The 18,228-nt window shown below is 36.4% G+C and overlaps 1 protein-coding gene across 2 annotated transcripts in view; it reads right to left on the bottom strand.

Moving 5' to 3' along the window:
* Positions 1-17,379, bottom strand: part of LOC120426621 (SH3 and multiple ankyrin repeat domains protein 2-like) — a 55,871-nt gene extending 38,492 nt beyond the window's left edge. Inside the window, exons 1-2 of one of the 2 annotated variants that reach the window (XM_039591414.2) lie at positions 17,264-17,379; positions 16,783-16,977 (exon numbers count right to left, since the gene is read on the bottom strand). In XM_039591414.2, coding sequence (XP_039447348.1) covers positions 16,783-16,977; positions 17,264-17,273 — 205 coding nt within the window. In that variant the 5' untranslated portion in view covers positions 17,274-17,379. Of the gene's footprint in view, positions 1-16,782; positions 16,978-17,041; positions 17,073-17,263 lie in introns of those variants that run through there. The other variant, XM_039591413.2, reaches the window with a different exon arrangement.
* Between the last annotated feature and the right edge of the window lie 849 nt (positions 17,380-18,228).

The following is an 18,228-nucleotide window of genomic DNA, read 5'->3' as shown; positions in this document are numbered from 1 at the left end:
TTATTATTTGTTTTTGCAAAACCGCATATTTTAAACGAAAGTGCCAAAAATATTCGTGATTACCTTTTGCCTCTTGGTGGCGCTTTGTGTTAGTATGTGTGTGGTCGATTTTTGCGGGCGTGCACGCAGAACACAGAACAGTGAGAACTAGCGAAAATGCCTCACTTTCTTCTGATATAAGTCGGCATATTGAAATTGCTTGAAGATTCATACCCGTGACTTAAGTGATATTTATATACATTTTTGAAGCCGATTCTCAATTAAATGTATGTAAACGATTTCTGGATCCATCATCCGACCAATCGTTGGTTAGGTAATCAAGAAACCTTTCCAATGAGTCCACAACATTGAAGATCTGGCAACCCTGTCTCGAGTTATGACCACTTAAGAGATATTTATGTACTTTTTTGAAGCCGGATCTCACTTAAATGTATGTAAACGATTTCTGGATCCATCATCCGACCAATCGTTGGTTAGGTAATCAAGAAACCTTTCCAATGAGTCCACAACATTGAAGATCTGGCAACCCTGTCTCGAGTTATGACCACTTAAGAGATATTTATGTACTTTTTTGAAGCCGGATCTCACTTAAATGTATGTAAACGATGTCCGGATCCAGCATCCGACACATCGTTGGTTAGGTAATCGAGAGACCTTTCCAACGAGTCCAAAACATTGAAGATCTGGCAACCTTGTCTCGAGTTATGATCATTTAAGTGATATTTATATACATTTTTGAAGCCGGATCTCAATTAAATGTATGTAAACGATGTCCGGATCCAGCATCCGACACATCGTTGGTTAGGTAATCATCTGTGTACTTATTTTTCTGGATCGAAAAAAAAAAATAGCTGGCAAACCACTTATATTAAAAATGAGGAAGGCATCAACCACATAGGTGGATTAAGTTAGTTTTTATTTCAAAATCTAGAAGCTATTTTTATTGAAAAGATCAGAAAATTAAAAAAAAACAGTTTAATTTTTCAACATTGACAATCGGAGCAATAGTTTCCGAGATATCGTCAGTTTAAAATTGCAGGTTAATTAGGTGACACTTAGAAAAACTCATTTTCATCGATTCGAATTCTTCGTGAGGCTATTAGCAATTTACAAAGTCTTAAGAGCGAGTCCACGAACAGGGCATACCCCTTTGTATGGGACGTCGTTTGGACCTCACCAATCCGCCTGAAATTTTCAGGGGTTGTTTGTCAAAAGTCTTAAAACGGCTAGAACTCTGGCAAAATTCAATTTAATTTCAAAATTCAAAATGCATCTTAAAGGGCTTAAAAAATGCAACAAAATGCAGGAAGAAGCAACCCAATTGGTTTAATCTAAAGGGAGTTATTGGCATTTTAGTGAAAAAATAGCATAATTTTCAAACTCAAATAAAAAAGTGTTCCATCCAGATATCAACTCAGTTCCACCTGCAGCTTGTAGGGGACATTTGAGACTACCATCTGAGACTAAGACCGCTTTGGGTAATGCAGTTTAACATATTAAATAGACAATTTTACTTTAAAACATGTTTATGCATGTTTCTATTGTGAAATTGTCTCAGGAACACGAATATGATAAAACTATAATCGGAAAATTTGATCTAAGGGGTCTCCCGAGCAATAATTTACAACCAAAAAATTCCCTAAAAGTAAAAGTGTCTATTTAATATGTTAAACTGCATTACCCAAAGCGGTCTCAGTCTCAGATGGTAGTCCCAGATGTCCCCTACAAGCTGCAGGTCGAACCGAGTTGATATCTGGATGGAACACTTTTTTATTTGAGTTTGAAAATTATGCTATTTTTTCACTAAAATGCCAATAACTCCCTTTAGATTAAACCAATTGGGTTGCTTCTTCCTGCATTTTGTTGCATTTTTTAAGCCCTTTAAGATGCATTTTGAATTTTGAAATTAAATTGAATGTTGCCAGAGTTCTAGCCGTTTTAAGATTATTGACGTTTTTGAACCTTCAAACTTTGTGTCCCGATTTGCCCCACTTCCCGTTGACCTAGAGTGCTCATATTTTGGCCAGATGCTAGTTTTATATGTACAAACAACCCCTGAAAATTTCAGGCAGGTTGCTGAGGTCGATGCGAGATGGGTATGCTTTGCTCGTGGACTCGCTCTTAAAAAAAATCATGGATTTTGCTCTGCTTTTTATACAGTCCAGACTCGATTATCAGAAGGCCTTGGCAAAATTTCACTTCGGATAATCGAATCATGGAATTTTTTTTCGTTGTCTTATTTTTAATTGTTGAGATTTGAGTTTAATTGTATGACCCTTAAGGTGAAGCCGTTGATCATTTTCGAAGAAAATTGATCATCACTATAAAATATTTTGTATTAAATTCATTTTAACGAATTTCAGCACCAAAAGGAATCAGCATGTGCCGGTTGTTGCCATTTTGAAGCCACTGAAAGAATTTTTGATCTAATTCAAATGTGCTTCAAAATTTATATAATTTTGTGACACAGTCATTGGCGTCCTAGTTGGCAATCATTGATTAATGACGATTTCCATAACTTTACAAGGAATGGGATAATCGTTACCAAAAGGAATCAGCATGTGTAAGGTTCTATTCTTAACAACTTGTTGAAGGAATTTTGTCAAAATATTGAAAGCGACGCAAAATTTATATCTTTGAACGAAAAATCATGACAATGATGGAAGTCTTCACGTTAAACTACTGTAAAGTAATTTAGAGATTTTAAATCCAAGATGGCGTCCAAAATAGCGATGATGAAATATTGAAAAAAATTTTTTTTTTATTTTATTAGGCACCATTCAAATTTGATTAACGTGGGGTCGCAGAAATCGACTTGTTGTTTAAAGTAAGAAAATATTTTTTTTCGATTTTTTTGTTCGTGAATCAATTATTTGAAGTCTTATACAAACCTTCGGATAATCTAACTTCGGATAATCGAGTCTGGACTGTATTGTTTTCAGGGATGACTTTCCTTCATTTCCTTCAATATTTTCCGAAAATTATAACATAAAAGTGACTATAACTCCAAAGCGGTGCACATTATCGAAAATTCGGTATATGTAGTGCTCTTTGATTGCGAATTTGATTTAGCTTTTACAAATATTTTTGACCGCATTTTCTAAATTTTTCAAAACATTTTTTTTTTTTCAAGACTTCGTGACTCTGGAACAAATTTATCAACATCATGCACTATGGCTCAAAAGTTATCTTTTGGAGTCTCGTAAAACATATCGCAAAATTGATTGATTTTCAAAAAAAAAAAGAGATTGAAGTTGTAAAAGTGTTAACTAACCCTGTTTTTCCCGAACCCACAACAGTGCCAAATACATCAATTTTAGCAGAACTCCGTACTTTTATAAGATTAAAGTATTTGAATTTAGATAGAAAAACACACATTTTGAACCTTTAAATAAGTTAGTGAACGGCCCGAGCGGTTTAGGCTTTCAGGATTTTTGTGATATTTACTTGCAGAGTCAAAACAGATCAGTAAACTTCACTTATTTGTATATTACACTTTTTTAAAGATTACATTTTTGCGGTAACACTCTTAACTTTTTTACGCGCACGATCACATCACTTTGCATTAAGATCTTCGTCAAGCCAGTTCTCTATGTTGAAGCCAGACTTGTCCTCCAGACCTCTGCGCCGAGCCATGCCAGACCCGAAATCTGCTACGTCCCTGGTTGACTCCACGGCGGCTAAGTCCCGGCGGACTCTTCGCGGCGGCTAAGTCCCGGCGGACTCTTCCCGGTGGCTAAGTCCCGGCGGACTCTTCACAGCGGCTAAGTCCCGGCGGACTGCGGCCTCCACCGCTAAGTCCGGCTGGACTGGGGCCTCTGCTACTGGTGGCTGCTGGCGGGTCCGGCTGGTCTGGGGCTTCTTCAGGATCTGGAACTGGACTGGTCTTGAACTGGCTGGAACTGACTGGAACTAACTGGAACTAACTCGAACTAACTGCCCTCCTCAAGAATTTTGGGGTTTTTATAGTCAGTCCCCGAAAACTCTACTAAATTTTGTTCTACTAAAAGTGGTCCGTTTCGATGAGAAGCATCGATGAACCTCATGAATTAAATTATGCAGACCTCTGCAATTCTTCATGACTTTCCGTATGGTGTAGTGAGTACACCTCAAAATCGGAAGTCATGGGTTCGAACCATTGTCGTGAAACTTTAAATTATGTTATTGGAATATCAAAATTATGTTCCTAAAACATTCTCCAAAATGTTGGTCAATAATGAGAAGGTCGAATTCTCCATTGAACAAACATGCCAATGAATTTGGTTAAGCCACACCCTCAATTTCCCCTGTGTAATAACATCGCACATTCATAATTGAAAGCTTAACCATTTTTTTGATTGCCTAACAATTGGCGAAATTTAATAAAGGGCTTTTCAGGTGAGGATGACTCATGATCCACACCTGTACATAAGCTTAATTATTTGTCGCGCAACGCGAGTCGACGGGTAAAATTATTTATGCTTGCGTAAGCGCGCATGGTCAGAACTGTGGTGAGGATCGAAAAATGGACAAATTTAATGATTTAAATTTGAGGTCACTGCATTCCCCCACACTTACCAGCTAGATGTTTGTATTCTTGAAAAGCATTAAGAACATCTATCGAAAGTTATTTGTAGGTTGGAAGAATATTCCCAAAATTAATAATTTGATTTGTGAAAAAAATACTTTGCATAAATCATAAAAATATAAATGGCTGGCTATAAAAAACTGATTTAAAAAAATTGGTTCGGTTAATCTCCCCCACACTTATCAGCTAGATGATCGTCTAAAAGAAATGATCATCTATGGGAAGAATATTGTCGGGTGTAGTGATCGTGCGGTTTACAATTTGTTCTTCTTGTGCTTTCTTGTAAATTGCTTTATAATATAATTGTTCTTTTGATTTTTCTCCTGTAAAAATTATTTGCATTACTTTTTTGATCTTCTGTCCTGTTAAATTACTTGAAATACTATTTTGAACTTCTCTTGTAAAAATATTTTCGTTGAAACTGATTTAAATAAACTTGCATTTGAAATTAATTTTCATTATATCCCCTAAAAAAAAATCATTGATTTTTTACACTGTAAGCAAAATTTGTTGTTGTTGTAGAACTGTGTTAATCGGCTGGTTGTTATTCGTCGTCGTCTTTCATCAATAATCGTCTTTCATCAATAATCGTCTTCATCGTGAGGCTATCCATTCCGCAGTGACTTGGTCAATTGGTCAGTTTTCGAGGCTAAGGTGTTGAATTTCGCCGATTAGTGCAATTGTCGTTTTCATCATGAATTATGCTTCATAACTCAACTGTGAGTTGACTGTGGTCAATTTTGAGAGTGCATTGACTTTTCACTTGCTGAGTATTGTGAATTGTTCGTAAATCCAGTATTTTTGTCCAAAATTGACTTTTCCAGTTGCTTTGTATCTTTGACAATCTCAAATTATTGACATCGGTTGATGTTATTCTTTTTTCAAATGTTTAGGAAATGTTGTTTGTCCAAAATTGTCTTTTCGTGTAATTTGCAACTTTGGCTTTTGTAAATTAATGACATCGGATGATGTTATCATTTGTTTATCATGATCTTCTCCTTTTCAATAGTTTCAGACGTGCAGTATGATCTCAACTTGCATTTTTGTTCCATAATGATGTTTCGCATTTCTATCATCTTTACTTCGCATAATTCCACATTTCGATTGGTAATTTGTTTTACGTGAATGTCTCGTTACTAGAATTGCGTCTTAATCCGACTCGATCCTCATTGGTATGACCTTTTTGCAACAACATCAACACCGTTACCTGTTCAACCTCCCGCATGACTTTGCCACTCACCATCTTGCCATCACAAACTTCTGCATACGAACGCGTAGAACTTCTCAGCATACGAACGCGTCGATCATCTCAAGTCGTCTCGTCTCTCGTCTCTGCCATATTTTACTTCAGTTTCTAATTTTGTTTCTCCCACAAAAATGTCTTACTTGTTTTCGTTTGTGCATGATCCCCATATTTTTATTGTTTTAAGGGGATGGTATCTAGTGGGTGTATATGTGCTGTGGCATAAATGGAGATGCATGCTTACTGTACATCGTACAATTTGCGGAGATTTTCTATCGGAGGTAGTTTGGGTGTTTGGTTAGACAGGAGCGGGGGGGTTGACATGAATAATCAGTTCTAATGGTCTGTATGGACGTTTTGTGGGATACGGTTTTATATTTAATGGTCGACGCTATTATGTGTGGCATTAGGATCTTTTTCGGCTATCAGCTTGTGCAGTGCTAATCACTGCGTGATGTTTAATGATCCGTTTCGGGGTGGCTTCCGGGGGTTGTGAGAGTTGGGACTGGACTTCGTGGGGGCAATTCTGGGGGTATCACGATGGCTGGCTCAGTGGGGGTATGGGTGCAATTGGCGCCATAGTTAAATGTGGATGTGGGAGATTGTTTGTTGGGGGCGGGGAACTTTCGGGCTAATAGTACGTTTGTTGTTGGGGCGGGGGGGGAAACAGCGGTCGGGGTGATGGGGTTTGGGGTCAGTGCAAGGTTGTTGCTGCGTGAAGATCAGGGTTCCCTTAGAAAGGGTGTCATGGTGAAGCGTGATTTATCCCGTGGGGATTTTCCGGGAAGCATTTTTTTATCCATTCCCTTTAATTATCATTTGACTATCCCCGTAAAGTGCAAATGTTTTGAAATGTTATTAACATATTGAATCCCCCCATGGATTACAACTGTTTTGAAGCTTTATTCGACATAAAAACTCTCCCCATAGAGTACAATTGTCTACTTTTTAATCCCTTTGGCGTTGCTTTATCAGTTTATGTATCCCTAGATCGGAACTTTTACCGTCCTTTTCGATCTTTTTTGATTCCCCACGATATACTTACAAATTTTACCTTTCCTTGAGCTGTAGTTCATATTCGTTCTTGTTGAAATTGTTGTCTTCTTGATCGTCTTCCAATGGTTTCCTGTAAATCCTTCGTATAAGCATATAACATTCTGAAAATAAATTCTTAATACTTTGTTAAGTAAATTATAAAACACATGTTTACATTCAACATTCATTCTGGGGCGCGCCTCCCTTGTCCAATTATTCTCACACACATTCTTACTTGCATACATGTTGTTTTGAAACATTTAATAATCACACCATCTTCATTTGCTTGTCGTTGAAATTTCGTTATTGTTCAGTCCGTTTGATTTGTTTTTATTTGTAGTTAAAAATTGCGTCATTGTTTTTCCAATACCCTGTTAACCCATTTTAGCTCAATTAAATATATTCCCAAAATTGCAACCCAACAGCTTCTTAATTGTTTTAACGTGTTTCATCACTGCTTCATTATTATGTTTATATTTGATCATAATCGCTTCATCTGAAAAAAAATAAACTCAGTACTCGTACTTTTCAGAATCTATTCCTTGATTAAACCCCATCAATTCACTCATTTATAAAAATATCTTTCATCCCCAATTCAAAACATTTATCTTGTTTGCGCATTTCTTTTTTTGATAATAATCATTCATATTTTGTTTAACTCAACATAAATTCATTTATCATATCAAATCAATCATATATTCTTTTTTCATGTTTATTTTTCTATATAAAAAAAAGTATTTGTAACACATTTGTTTGATTCATTTAGTTCTCTTTATGACAATCGTTTTTTTCAATTTCATCAATCATATCAATTCAATAAGTTTTTTATTATTATTATTTTTTTTTTTTCAATATACATAAATAATCCCGTGTGTTAAAAATAAATATTTTCCTTCATTGTAGTCTTTTGATATTAATCGTTTATGATACTATGTCATTCATTGCATAAATCGCTTATTTTTTTACTTTATTTTATTTGTACTGTAATTGTCATTTCAAAATATTTTTCTTGTATTGGAGCATTTGATTTTAAATTATGTTAAATGTATGTTAATACGGGTACATTGTGAACTATCATTTAGTGTTATGTTAATCATTATATTTTCTAAGTCTATTATTATGTACATCTTCAAATTTGTTTCCATTTTTAATAGTGGTCGTTTGATCGCTGTTAAATTTAACGATATCATAAGGGCCTCGCCACTTATTTTGTAACTTTTGACCAATTCCTGTCTGTACCATTTGTACCAAAACTCTATCTCCCCACATTGGTACCCAATCATTTGTCTTTTTGTCATAAATTTCCTTTCTCTTTTCTTTTGACAATATTAAGTTGTTTCTAGCAGTTTCATGAGCATCCTTGAATATATCTTTCATTGAACAAATATAGTCGTCATAATTTAAATCTGAATCATTGATTTTATAAATTGTGCTTGGTATAGTAGCTTTTCTTCCATACAAAAGTTCATAGGGAGAATATCCAGTTGATGAATTTTCTGTAGTATTGTATTCAAACATAAAATATGGTATCAATTCATCCCAACATTGTGGATCTTTGCCAATAAAATTTCGTAAATAAATTTTTAACTCTCTATTTGATCTCTCAACTAAATTAGCTTGAGGATGATATGCACTTGTAACGATCTTTTTAATGTGTAATATTTTGCATGTATGTTGCAATAATTTGCTTACAAAGTTTGTACCTCGATCGGTTACAACTTCTTTAGGAGCACCAAATTTACAAACAAATTTTTCAACAAAAGTTCTAGCAACAGTAGTACTTTCTTGGTTTTCCATGGGAGCTACAATCAAAAATCTTGTTAAATCATCTTGTATCACAAGTCCACAATTGTTTCCATTATTAGAAATTGGTAACATAACCACATCCATATAAATTTTATCAAAGGGTTCATACGATGTTGTCGTAATTTTCATTGGCATCTTATTTGCTGGCCATATTTTATTCTTTTGACAAGAATCACATTGCTTTACATAATTCAAAACATCTCTTCGCATATTTTCCCATGTAAAAAGAGGACTCATTCTTTTAATCATTCGTTTACCTCCGACATGACCACCCAACGGTGCGTCGTGAAAATCTTTAAGCACTTGATCTCTGTCTTCTGGCTTTACATAAATTCGTTCATTTTCTGTTGCATATAGTGTAAATGACTTTGAAAGTTTCATTGCAAAAAATCGTAATAAGTTTAGTTCCAACTCTGTTTTAAATATTCTATGAGAAATAATTTGTATAACTGATGCATCTTTAGCAAAATCAGGATAATCTTCAAAGCTTTTAAATAAACCATCGAAAAATTCTTCATTTTTAACTGCTGAACGATATGTTCCATTCAAAATTAAACCCCAAATTTTCTTTTGCGGGAATACAATTATATTTTCATTGGTGTAATCCTTAATACCATGTGGAAGGTCAATGTATTTACTCAATTCTTTGTGTACCGTAACACTGTTTAATATCATAAATGTAGCTTCGGCCTGTTCAAATGGTATAATATTTTTAGAAAATTTTAAAACGTTAAAATCGATATCTGTATCTTTGAAATCCTTGTAGGTAAATGTTTTATCGTTGCTATCATCGTCATTTTCTAAATTTATGTCAATGTTTTGAAGTCCATTCATATTATTATTCCAGTTAGTAATGTTTCTAGATGAATTCTGTCTGTTTGGAGTATTTGTTGAGTTTTGATTATCTGAATCATACTGTCTATTTTGTTTCGCTTGTTGACGAGTTGTAATTGCTACTAATTTTGATGCTTGTTTATCATCTGCATGATCTTCATCATTATTTAAACGTGAGAGAAAATCTGCAACCACATTTTCCTTTCCTTGCTTGTAACGAATTTCACATCCAATGCCTTGGATTTTTAAACGAAGCTTTGTCAACGTTGGTGAAGTTTCCTTCAAATGCCATAGAGCTACCAATGGTCTATGATCTGTGTAAACGATAAAATCTTGGTTATAAATAAAATGTTTGAAGTGGTCTACTGCCCAAACAATAGCTAGTAGTTCCTTCTCAATGGTGAAATAATTTCTTTCAGCCCCGATAAGCGCACGACTTGCGTAAGCGATGGGGTGATCATTTGACTTCTCATTAGTAAGAACTGCTCCGATAGCATAATCGCTAGCATCAGTTGTCAAAACAAATTTGTCATTATAGTTCGGTCTTACTAAAACTGGTTCTGAAATTAAATAGTTTTTTAATTCTTCAAATGCATGTTCACATTCTTCTGTCCAAATAAATTTCACATTTTTCTTTAATAATGCATTAAGTGGCTTACGTTTATCTGCAATGTTTGGAATAAATTTTCCATAAAAATTAACAGTTCCCAAAAATGATCTCACATTTTTAATCGTCTGCGGCCTTTTCATGTTTTTGATCGTATCAATATTTTCACTAGTTGGTCGAATACCTTCTTCATTAATAATATGACCCAAATATCTGACTTCTTTGTGTAAAATTTTACATTTTGATGGTTCAACTTTTAAATTATGTTCATGTAATGCATTCAAAACTTTATATAAATTATTATTGTGTTCTTCTATAGTTCTTCCAAATATAATAATATCATCCAAGTATACAAACGCATTAACAGGTTGTATTTCATAAATAAGTGTGAATGTAAATTTTTGAAATGTTGATGGACTATTTTTCAGTCCCATTGGCATTCTTAAAAATTCATAATGTCCTAGAAATGTTGAAAAAGCGGTTTTCGCAGCATCCTTTGGGTTAATTGGGATTTGATAAAATCCTGATTTCAAGTCAATGGTTGAGAAATATCGAGCTTCTCCAATACTGTCCAAAATTTCGCTAATAAGCGGTATAGGGTACACAAATGGTTTAGTTATTGTATTTAGGTCTCGAAAATCCACTACAATTCTGTAGCGTTTGTTGCCTTCGGCGTCTAAGTCTTTCTTTGGGATGCATAATACCGGTGCATTCCACGGACTTTTACTTGGGCGTATTATCCCTAATTTTAACATTTCTTCCACTTGTTCTTCTACGTGTTTCTTGGTAGCTTCAGGAAATCTATATTGTCTTTTATTAATTGGAATTTCAGTTGTTGTCTCTATATCGTGCATGGTTAAATTGGTATAAGTCAACTCGTCACCCTCTAAATAAAATATTTCATTAAAATCATTCAAAATATTATTAATTTCTTGATTGATTTCACCTTTCAAGTGGTCTGTTTTAACCAATTCATAAATTTTTCTCATTCTGTCGTTGCCTGTAAGTTTCTCATGCTTCATGTTTTCAATCACATCATAATCTCGATCGTTTTCTAAATTCATCTCTTTTGGGTAATCTTGGTTATCATCATCAATTTCAATTTGATCGTCATAATACTCTTCAATGCACGGTTGGATTCTGCCATTGCAGCCATTGTCATTATCATAATTATTTCCATTATTTTCATCATAATTTGTATTAAAATTGTCATAACTGTTTGCTCCAATACCTGTCATATTTACTTTGTTTATATTTTCAATGTCATTGTTGCTAAATAAATTGGTCATTGCATGATTATGATATTGCATATTTTTTGTATCAGGCGTTCGTAAAACTATGTAGTCGAAACTTTGACTAATATATAAGGTGTATTTCTTTAGAAAATGTGCTCCAAGAATTGCATCATCAGCGAAATGCTTCAAAATGTAGAACTTTTCCTCGTATTTTGAATTTCCTATCAATAAAATCATATTTACAGATCCTACTGTATCTTCTGCTATTCCATGAACCCCTCTAATGGAAATTCTATCGTTGAAATCAATGTTAGTTAAACGCATATTACTAACCACATCCCATCTTACAAAATTGTTACATGATGCGGAGTCAATTATAAATTTGTGAAATTTTGTTGGCCTTGCCAAGGTAGCAATATTTGCATAAAATATTGAATCATTATTGAAATTGATTTTTAATGTTTCATGTGGTGGAATGTATTCTTTAAATTGCATTTTAAAATTATTTGGAATTTGATTTTTATTGCGTCGACTATTTGTATAAGTTCGTTTTAAAGTGCTCTTTGCAGTATTCGTTTTATAAAATTCATAAAATTTGTTAGCTTGATAATTATTTCTTTGATTAAAATTTGTATTTTTATTGTACCTGAAATTTCTGAATTTTCTGTCAAAATTAAGGTTTGAATTTTCAGTACTAGCAAGTAACCTTTGTTCGAGAGTTCTTAAAGACTCTCTGTCAATTCGTTCATTTTCTAAAAATTCTAGCAAATTTTCCAACTTCATATGACGGTTATTAGTGGCAATTGCTTTGATTTCATTATTTATAATTCCAACTATAAAGTGGCTTTTTAAGCAATAAGCTGTAAATGAATTTTCGTTGTAACTTTGATCAATTTTTATGATTTCGTATTTTATGTCAAGAACTCTTCCTGCATATGATTTAAATGATTCATCCCGTCCTTGTTTCAGAGTTTCAATTTGTTCAATTATACTACCAAAAGTAGTTTTGATACCAAACTCTCTAATTAAATTTGCCTTGGTTTCTTCCCAAGTGCTTGCATAAATTCGGTTAATACGTGCTGCTGCTTTAAATTTTAGTTTCATAAAAACAATATTTAAAAATTTACTCTGATCTTCGCCTTCAGGAATTTGATCAGCATAATAATCTATTAATATTAAAAATTGCTCCAGTGAGTCTAATGACCCATCAAATTCTGGAATAAGCTGGATTAAATCCGTCATCTCCAAATTCGCCATCTTTAACGGTGCACATCAACAAGAGCTTTTGCACCAAGATTTTTGTTACAGATATTTTAGTATTTTCGAAACTACGGGAACTATCGATATAATGTTTTATTCATCCCCTAAAGTACTGTCTACTAAGTGATTTACAACAAAATTTGCCTGTTTTTACAATCAGATTTGTGCAGGATTGGGTCCGTAAGTTTGTCAATTTTGGCATAAGAAGACAACAACTTCCTTGGTTGCTGTGCACCCTTTTAAGCGTGTTTTTAACTATTTACATCAAATTTCGGTATAACTTTTGTTTACTCACCCTAAACTGCCAGATTTCCATGGTCGTCTTCTTGGGTGTCCGATGTGGTTGATTTTCGTCTCCAGTTGGTCCAGATGATCTCGTCATTGTTGAATCCCTAATGCTGTCCATCGTTGGCCGGTTTCGAAATTTTCGATGCTTCTGCCATTGGTCGATCTCGTTTTGGTTCCATCTCGTACTGCTGCACATTTGCTTCCATCTTAGAACTCCTCACATAACATTTTCTTCAATTTAACGTTTTTTTACACTATTTTAACTGTTTGTTACTTCGCGAAATCATTTTGTTCATTAACTTTCACACATAGTCACATTTTCAACTCTCGGTTTTGTCCAATCATAATGGCGTGTCCAAACACACACAGCGTTGCTTTCCGCTAGTCACCACCTGAACGGCCCGAGCGGTTTAGGCTTTCAGGATTTTTGTGATATTTACTTGCAGAGTCAAAACAGATCAGTAAACTTCACTTATTTGTATATTACACTTTTTTAAAGATTACATTTTTGCGGTAACACTCTTAACTTTTTTACGCGCACGATCACATCACTTTGCATTAAGATCTTCGTCAAGCCAGTTCTCTATGTTGAAGCCAGACTTGTCCTCCAGACCTCTGCGCCGAGCCATGCCAGACCCGAAATCTGCTACGTCCCTGGTTGACTCCACGGCGGCTAAGTCCCGGCGGACTCTTCGCGGCGGCTAAGTCCCGGCGGACTCTTCCCGGTGGCTAAGTCCCGGCGGACTCTTCACAGCGGCTAAGTCCCGGCGGACTGCGGCCTCCACCGCTAAGTCCGGCTGGACTGGGGCCTCTGCTACTGGTGGCTGCTGGCGGGTCCGGCTGGTCTGGGGCTTCTTCAGGATCTGGAACTGGACTGGTCTTGAACTGGCTGGAACTGACTGGAACTAACTGGAACTAACTCGAACTAACTGCCCTCCTCAAGAATTTTGGGGTTTTTATAGTCAGTCCCCGAAAACTCTACTAAATTTTGTTCTACTAAAAGTGGTCCGTTTCGATGAGAAGCATCGATGAACCTCATGAATTAAATTATGCAGACCTCTGCAATTCTTCATGACTTTCCGTATGGTGTAGTGAGTACACCTCAAAATCGGAAGTCATGGGTTCGAACCATTGTCGTGAAACTTTAAATTATGTTATTGGAATATCAAAATTATGTTCCTAAAACATTCTCCAAAATGTTGGTCAATAATGAGAAGGTCGAATTCTCCATTGAACAAACATGCCAATGAATTTGGTTAAGCCACACCCTCAATTTCCCCTGTGTAATAACATCGCACATTCATAATTGAAAGCTTAACCATTTTTTTGATTGCCTAACAATTGGCGAAATTTAATAAAGGGCTTTTCAGGTGAGGATGACTCATGATCCACACCTGTACATAAGCTTAATTATTTGTCGCGCAACGCGAGTCGACGGGTAAAATTATTTATGCTTGCGTAAGCGCGCATGGTCAGAACTGTGGTGAGGATCGAAAAATGGACAAATTTAATGATTTAAATTTGAGGTCACTGCATTAGGCTTGTTTTTGTGAAATTTTCAAACTATTTTAATTCACAAATTTAAATTCACAGTATTCTCAGCATTTTTCCAAAGATTACAAAAATAATGCTAAAAAGCGTTTTTACGGTCAATATTTTGGTCAGACGAGAAGAAGGAAGATATTTGAACACTTTTACATTACGTTTAATCATTTCTTCAAATTATCAAAAAAATATCGTTAAAAATTAAAATCAAAACAATAAAAAGCTGAATATGAATTTTTACTTCAAAAACTTAACTTGTTAAACCTCGGGTTAAACTGTATCGGAGCTGTCACACTGGTTGAACAACAGCGAACCGAGCAGAACAAAACGTCGTCGGATTCTTCAATAATAAAAAAAATAATGAGGGTAAAGTTTGTCAAAATCAGGTTTGTGTGATAATAATTTTTGTGTTTGTGTGATGAAAATTTTTGGAGTACATTAAATGGAAAATAATATTTTTCCAAAAACTCTCCTCGATTTTTTTTACAATGTTCACTCAAATCTGACAGATGACCTCTACTCATTTTTGAGTATGTTCAGTCTTGACGAAAACTGAGTGATTTTGAATAAGCGTATAGCAACCCTCATCAAACGTCAAACTCATAGATTCCAGTTATATTTGAAGCCATCGGAAAACAAGCAAAGCAGGTCAAAATGATGGTGTCTTCAAAAAACGTTAAAGACGACGAAGATTACATATTCAAAATAACAGTGATTAAAGATTATAAGACCGATAATCAGACTTGCATTCATATGCACTATATTCGAAGTTTCTGGTACATGGATTATTCCGAAATGAAGGAATTAGTTGTATCAATCGTACCAGAAGTGGGAACCTGGGTCGATCTACGCGTCTACTGGACCGATTACGATGGACATGACATTGAGATCAGGAATACGAAACAGCTTAAGGGTTTAGTTCGCTTGCTGTACAAGGATGCCGCAAACGGAAAGGGCCCAGCGAAGCCGCCAGTTATTTGCTTCCGCCGCAACACTGAAACCAGCCAGCCAAAACCAGCGAAAATTTCCCGACAGGGTTAAGCTTGGAGATCTGGAAAGTGCAACACAATCAAAGAGAAATTGATTAAATAAAGCGTAAGAACTGCAAAGAGTTATTGTTTTAAAACTTGAAAAGAAAGTCCCCCGTCCCAAGGTCGGAATGAAGCAGGTAAACAACTGTCAAAATGTTCGAAAACTTTGTCTCAAGGTAGACCAATATCAGGTAACATCAAATCAGCATTTAAAAACCTTGTTGAAAACGTAAAACCTCAACTCAACGTCGACAACACCAGACTCAACCAGCACAATGGAACTGCTTAAGGTGTCCCAAAAGTACCACCGGAGCCGCCAGGAGGCCAGCAAGCCCTACGTCCACTCGTTGAACGTGACCCTCGTACGGCCAAACCGATCCCACTCCCGGAGCATCGTCCTGTATCCCGGTTCCGCGGCGACCCGTCTGTTGCCGCAGCAGTTCGAGGCCTCGATTCTGGGCGAAATCGCGGAACGCTTTCCGGAAGTTGAGCGTTATCGCGAACTGCAGCTGTACTGTTTTGAAGAGGACGGAACTCGGCGGAAGTTGCTGCAGAAGGAGGGGGACGTCGTGGACTATCTGACCGAGATGATCCGCCGGAACGACGTCGGTCATCTGTACGTGGAAGGGATCAAGGAGACGGCGCTTCATTGGAGGCACGTGGTGGGAGCGGTTGCGATCATTGGACTTTTTGGCGGAATTAAGAGCTTTTGTCGGTAGATTAAGGTGTTGATGATGCTTAATTTTCAATAAAATGTTTTTAAAATAACTTTTTGTGATATTTTACTGTGCCTTAAAATCCTGAAACAATAAAATTTTCGAAAATCATTGTTGAGTAAGTTTAATTTTGACGAAACCTTATTGATATTGCATTTGCGTGTAGATCGTTTTCGGCAACTGTCAAACTAAAATTTACTTTCATTTTGACAAGGCTCGCTGTGGCGAGGGGCACGACACTGTTGCTATAAATATTTGATCTGATGTTTTTGAAATTTTAAATTTGTTTCAGAGTTTGTTGCTAAATAAATCTTTGATCCGAAAATAATAATTTTTCCTTCGGCATGCCACTGCACTTCAAAGAGGGAATAAACTTGTGTAGAGGAAGTGTGTCAAAGTATTCAAAACAATAACATGATTTTGTTAGAGACACATTCACAGCTATGCAGCTTTGTTAGTAGACAGAGAAAATTTAACGAAATAACATCTCATGCACTAGGAAAAATAATTAACTATTATCTTTAACACGATCATAATAAATGCAAAATCTTGCTATAAAATTCACCTGTTTTCTCTATCATGACAACAAAAAACATAAACAAAAACTCGACTTACCTGTCACGATGCTAATGTCATCCTCGTGGCTCCGGTGGCTGGACGAGCCCTCCGACAGGCTGGAGCTGGCCGAGCTGAACGGATGCTCGGACGGGCAGGGCGACGGCGGACCGCCGTAAATGCGAGACAGCGTCGAGCCCCAGCCGAGGCCGGACCGGCGCCGCGGATTGTACCGGGGTGGACCGCGGAACGGAACTAAAGAAGGGGGGGAGGCATTGTTTCTTTTTACATTTGTTTTGCGTGCCATAATGGCGCGGACCTGTCAATTTCATCATCTCTGCTGTATCATCACAATTTTTATGGCAACAACAAAAAAAAAGGTTGCTCTCGTTATGGTGGTGGAGGTGGTTCAAGCTTGTACGTGACTGCTGTCACTAAAGTGACAGCTGGTGATTTGATGACCCCCCTCGGAAGTATTTTGGGGGGTTCGCCGAAGCGTAATGAAATTGCAAAAGCCCTAAAAACTAGTAATTTTATTTACCAACTGTCATTGCGCGGCGTGTGACACAAACTGTAAACTTTTCGCGCGATTGGCAATAAATATGCGAACTCTATCACTTCTGGCCGACTACTAACCGCTCGATAGTGGGTGTCGATGAAATTTGCAGAGCAGGGTGCGTCGTTAAATGTTTAAATTTCTACTTACGAGTGCGATAAGATACGTGTGGGGGTGAGCTGTGCGGGTTACGGATCGTTGTTGACACCCTTTAAATGTAGGAGAAGGTCCAATTTGCTGGAAATCGTTGGATGGAATTACAAGAATCGTGCTACTGTCAATTTGACAGCTTCGCGCGGGTTACCGAGGGGCGTGACACTTTTAATTTAGATAATTTTAAATATCAATTTGAAGACTCCCACAACAAAAAAAGAATCACTGTGACGAATTCAATCACTGCGAATCTCGATAAGAAAAAAATGGCGTCACGTCACGCAAGTGTACCTCGCGCGGCACGTGTCAAAAGTGACCGTCATCAAAGGAGGCGCCGCGCGCAAGTGCTTGATGTGGTCAAATTCTTTGGCGGTGAGTTTGGCCGCGCGTTATCGTGCTTCATAGCCGCAGTGTGTGTTTATTGCGAAAATTGCGAGATTTATAAGGCTCGATTGGTGACACAAATGGGGGCCTGGAATGTCAATGACGGTTGATTTGTTTACAACTGTGACGCGGCAAGTCTGAAGTTTGTTGACTTTTGCAAACGCATGTTTGACAACGCTGATAAAGTGACGTTTACCATTTTCAATAAATAAAATTCGCAGACCAAACAATTTCAGCCCATATTGCTCATCCATCGTAGTCATAATAAATCCATTGTTTTTTAAAACGTTTGATAGATACGGTTACCTAATCAATCAAGTGATGCGGATTAAGTCAAATGATTCACAGTGGCCTCCCTCAGCATTATCGGATGTTGATCCTATCCATCAAGTGGGTGGTCAACCGATGACCAC

This window comes from Culex pipiens, chromosome 2, assembly GCF_016801865.2.
Source record: "Culex pipiens pallens isolate TS chromosome 2, TS_CPP_V2, whole genome shotgun sequence".
In the NCBI taxonomy this organism is placed as follows: Eukaryota; Metazoa; Arthropoda; class Insecta; order Diptera; family Culicidae; genus Culex; species Culex pipiens.
The sequence above is the reverse complement of the archived record's forward strand: the minus strand, read 5'-3'. Positions and strand labels throughout refer to the sequence as shown.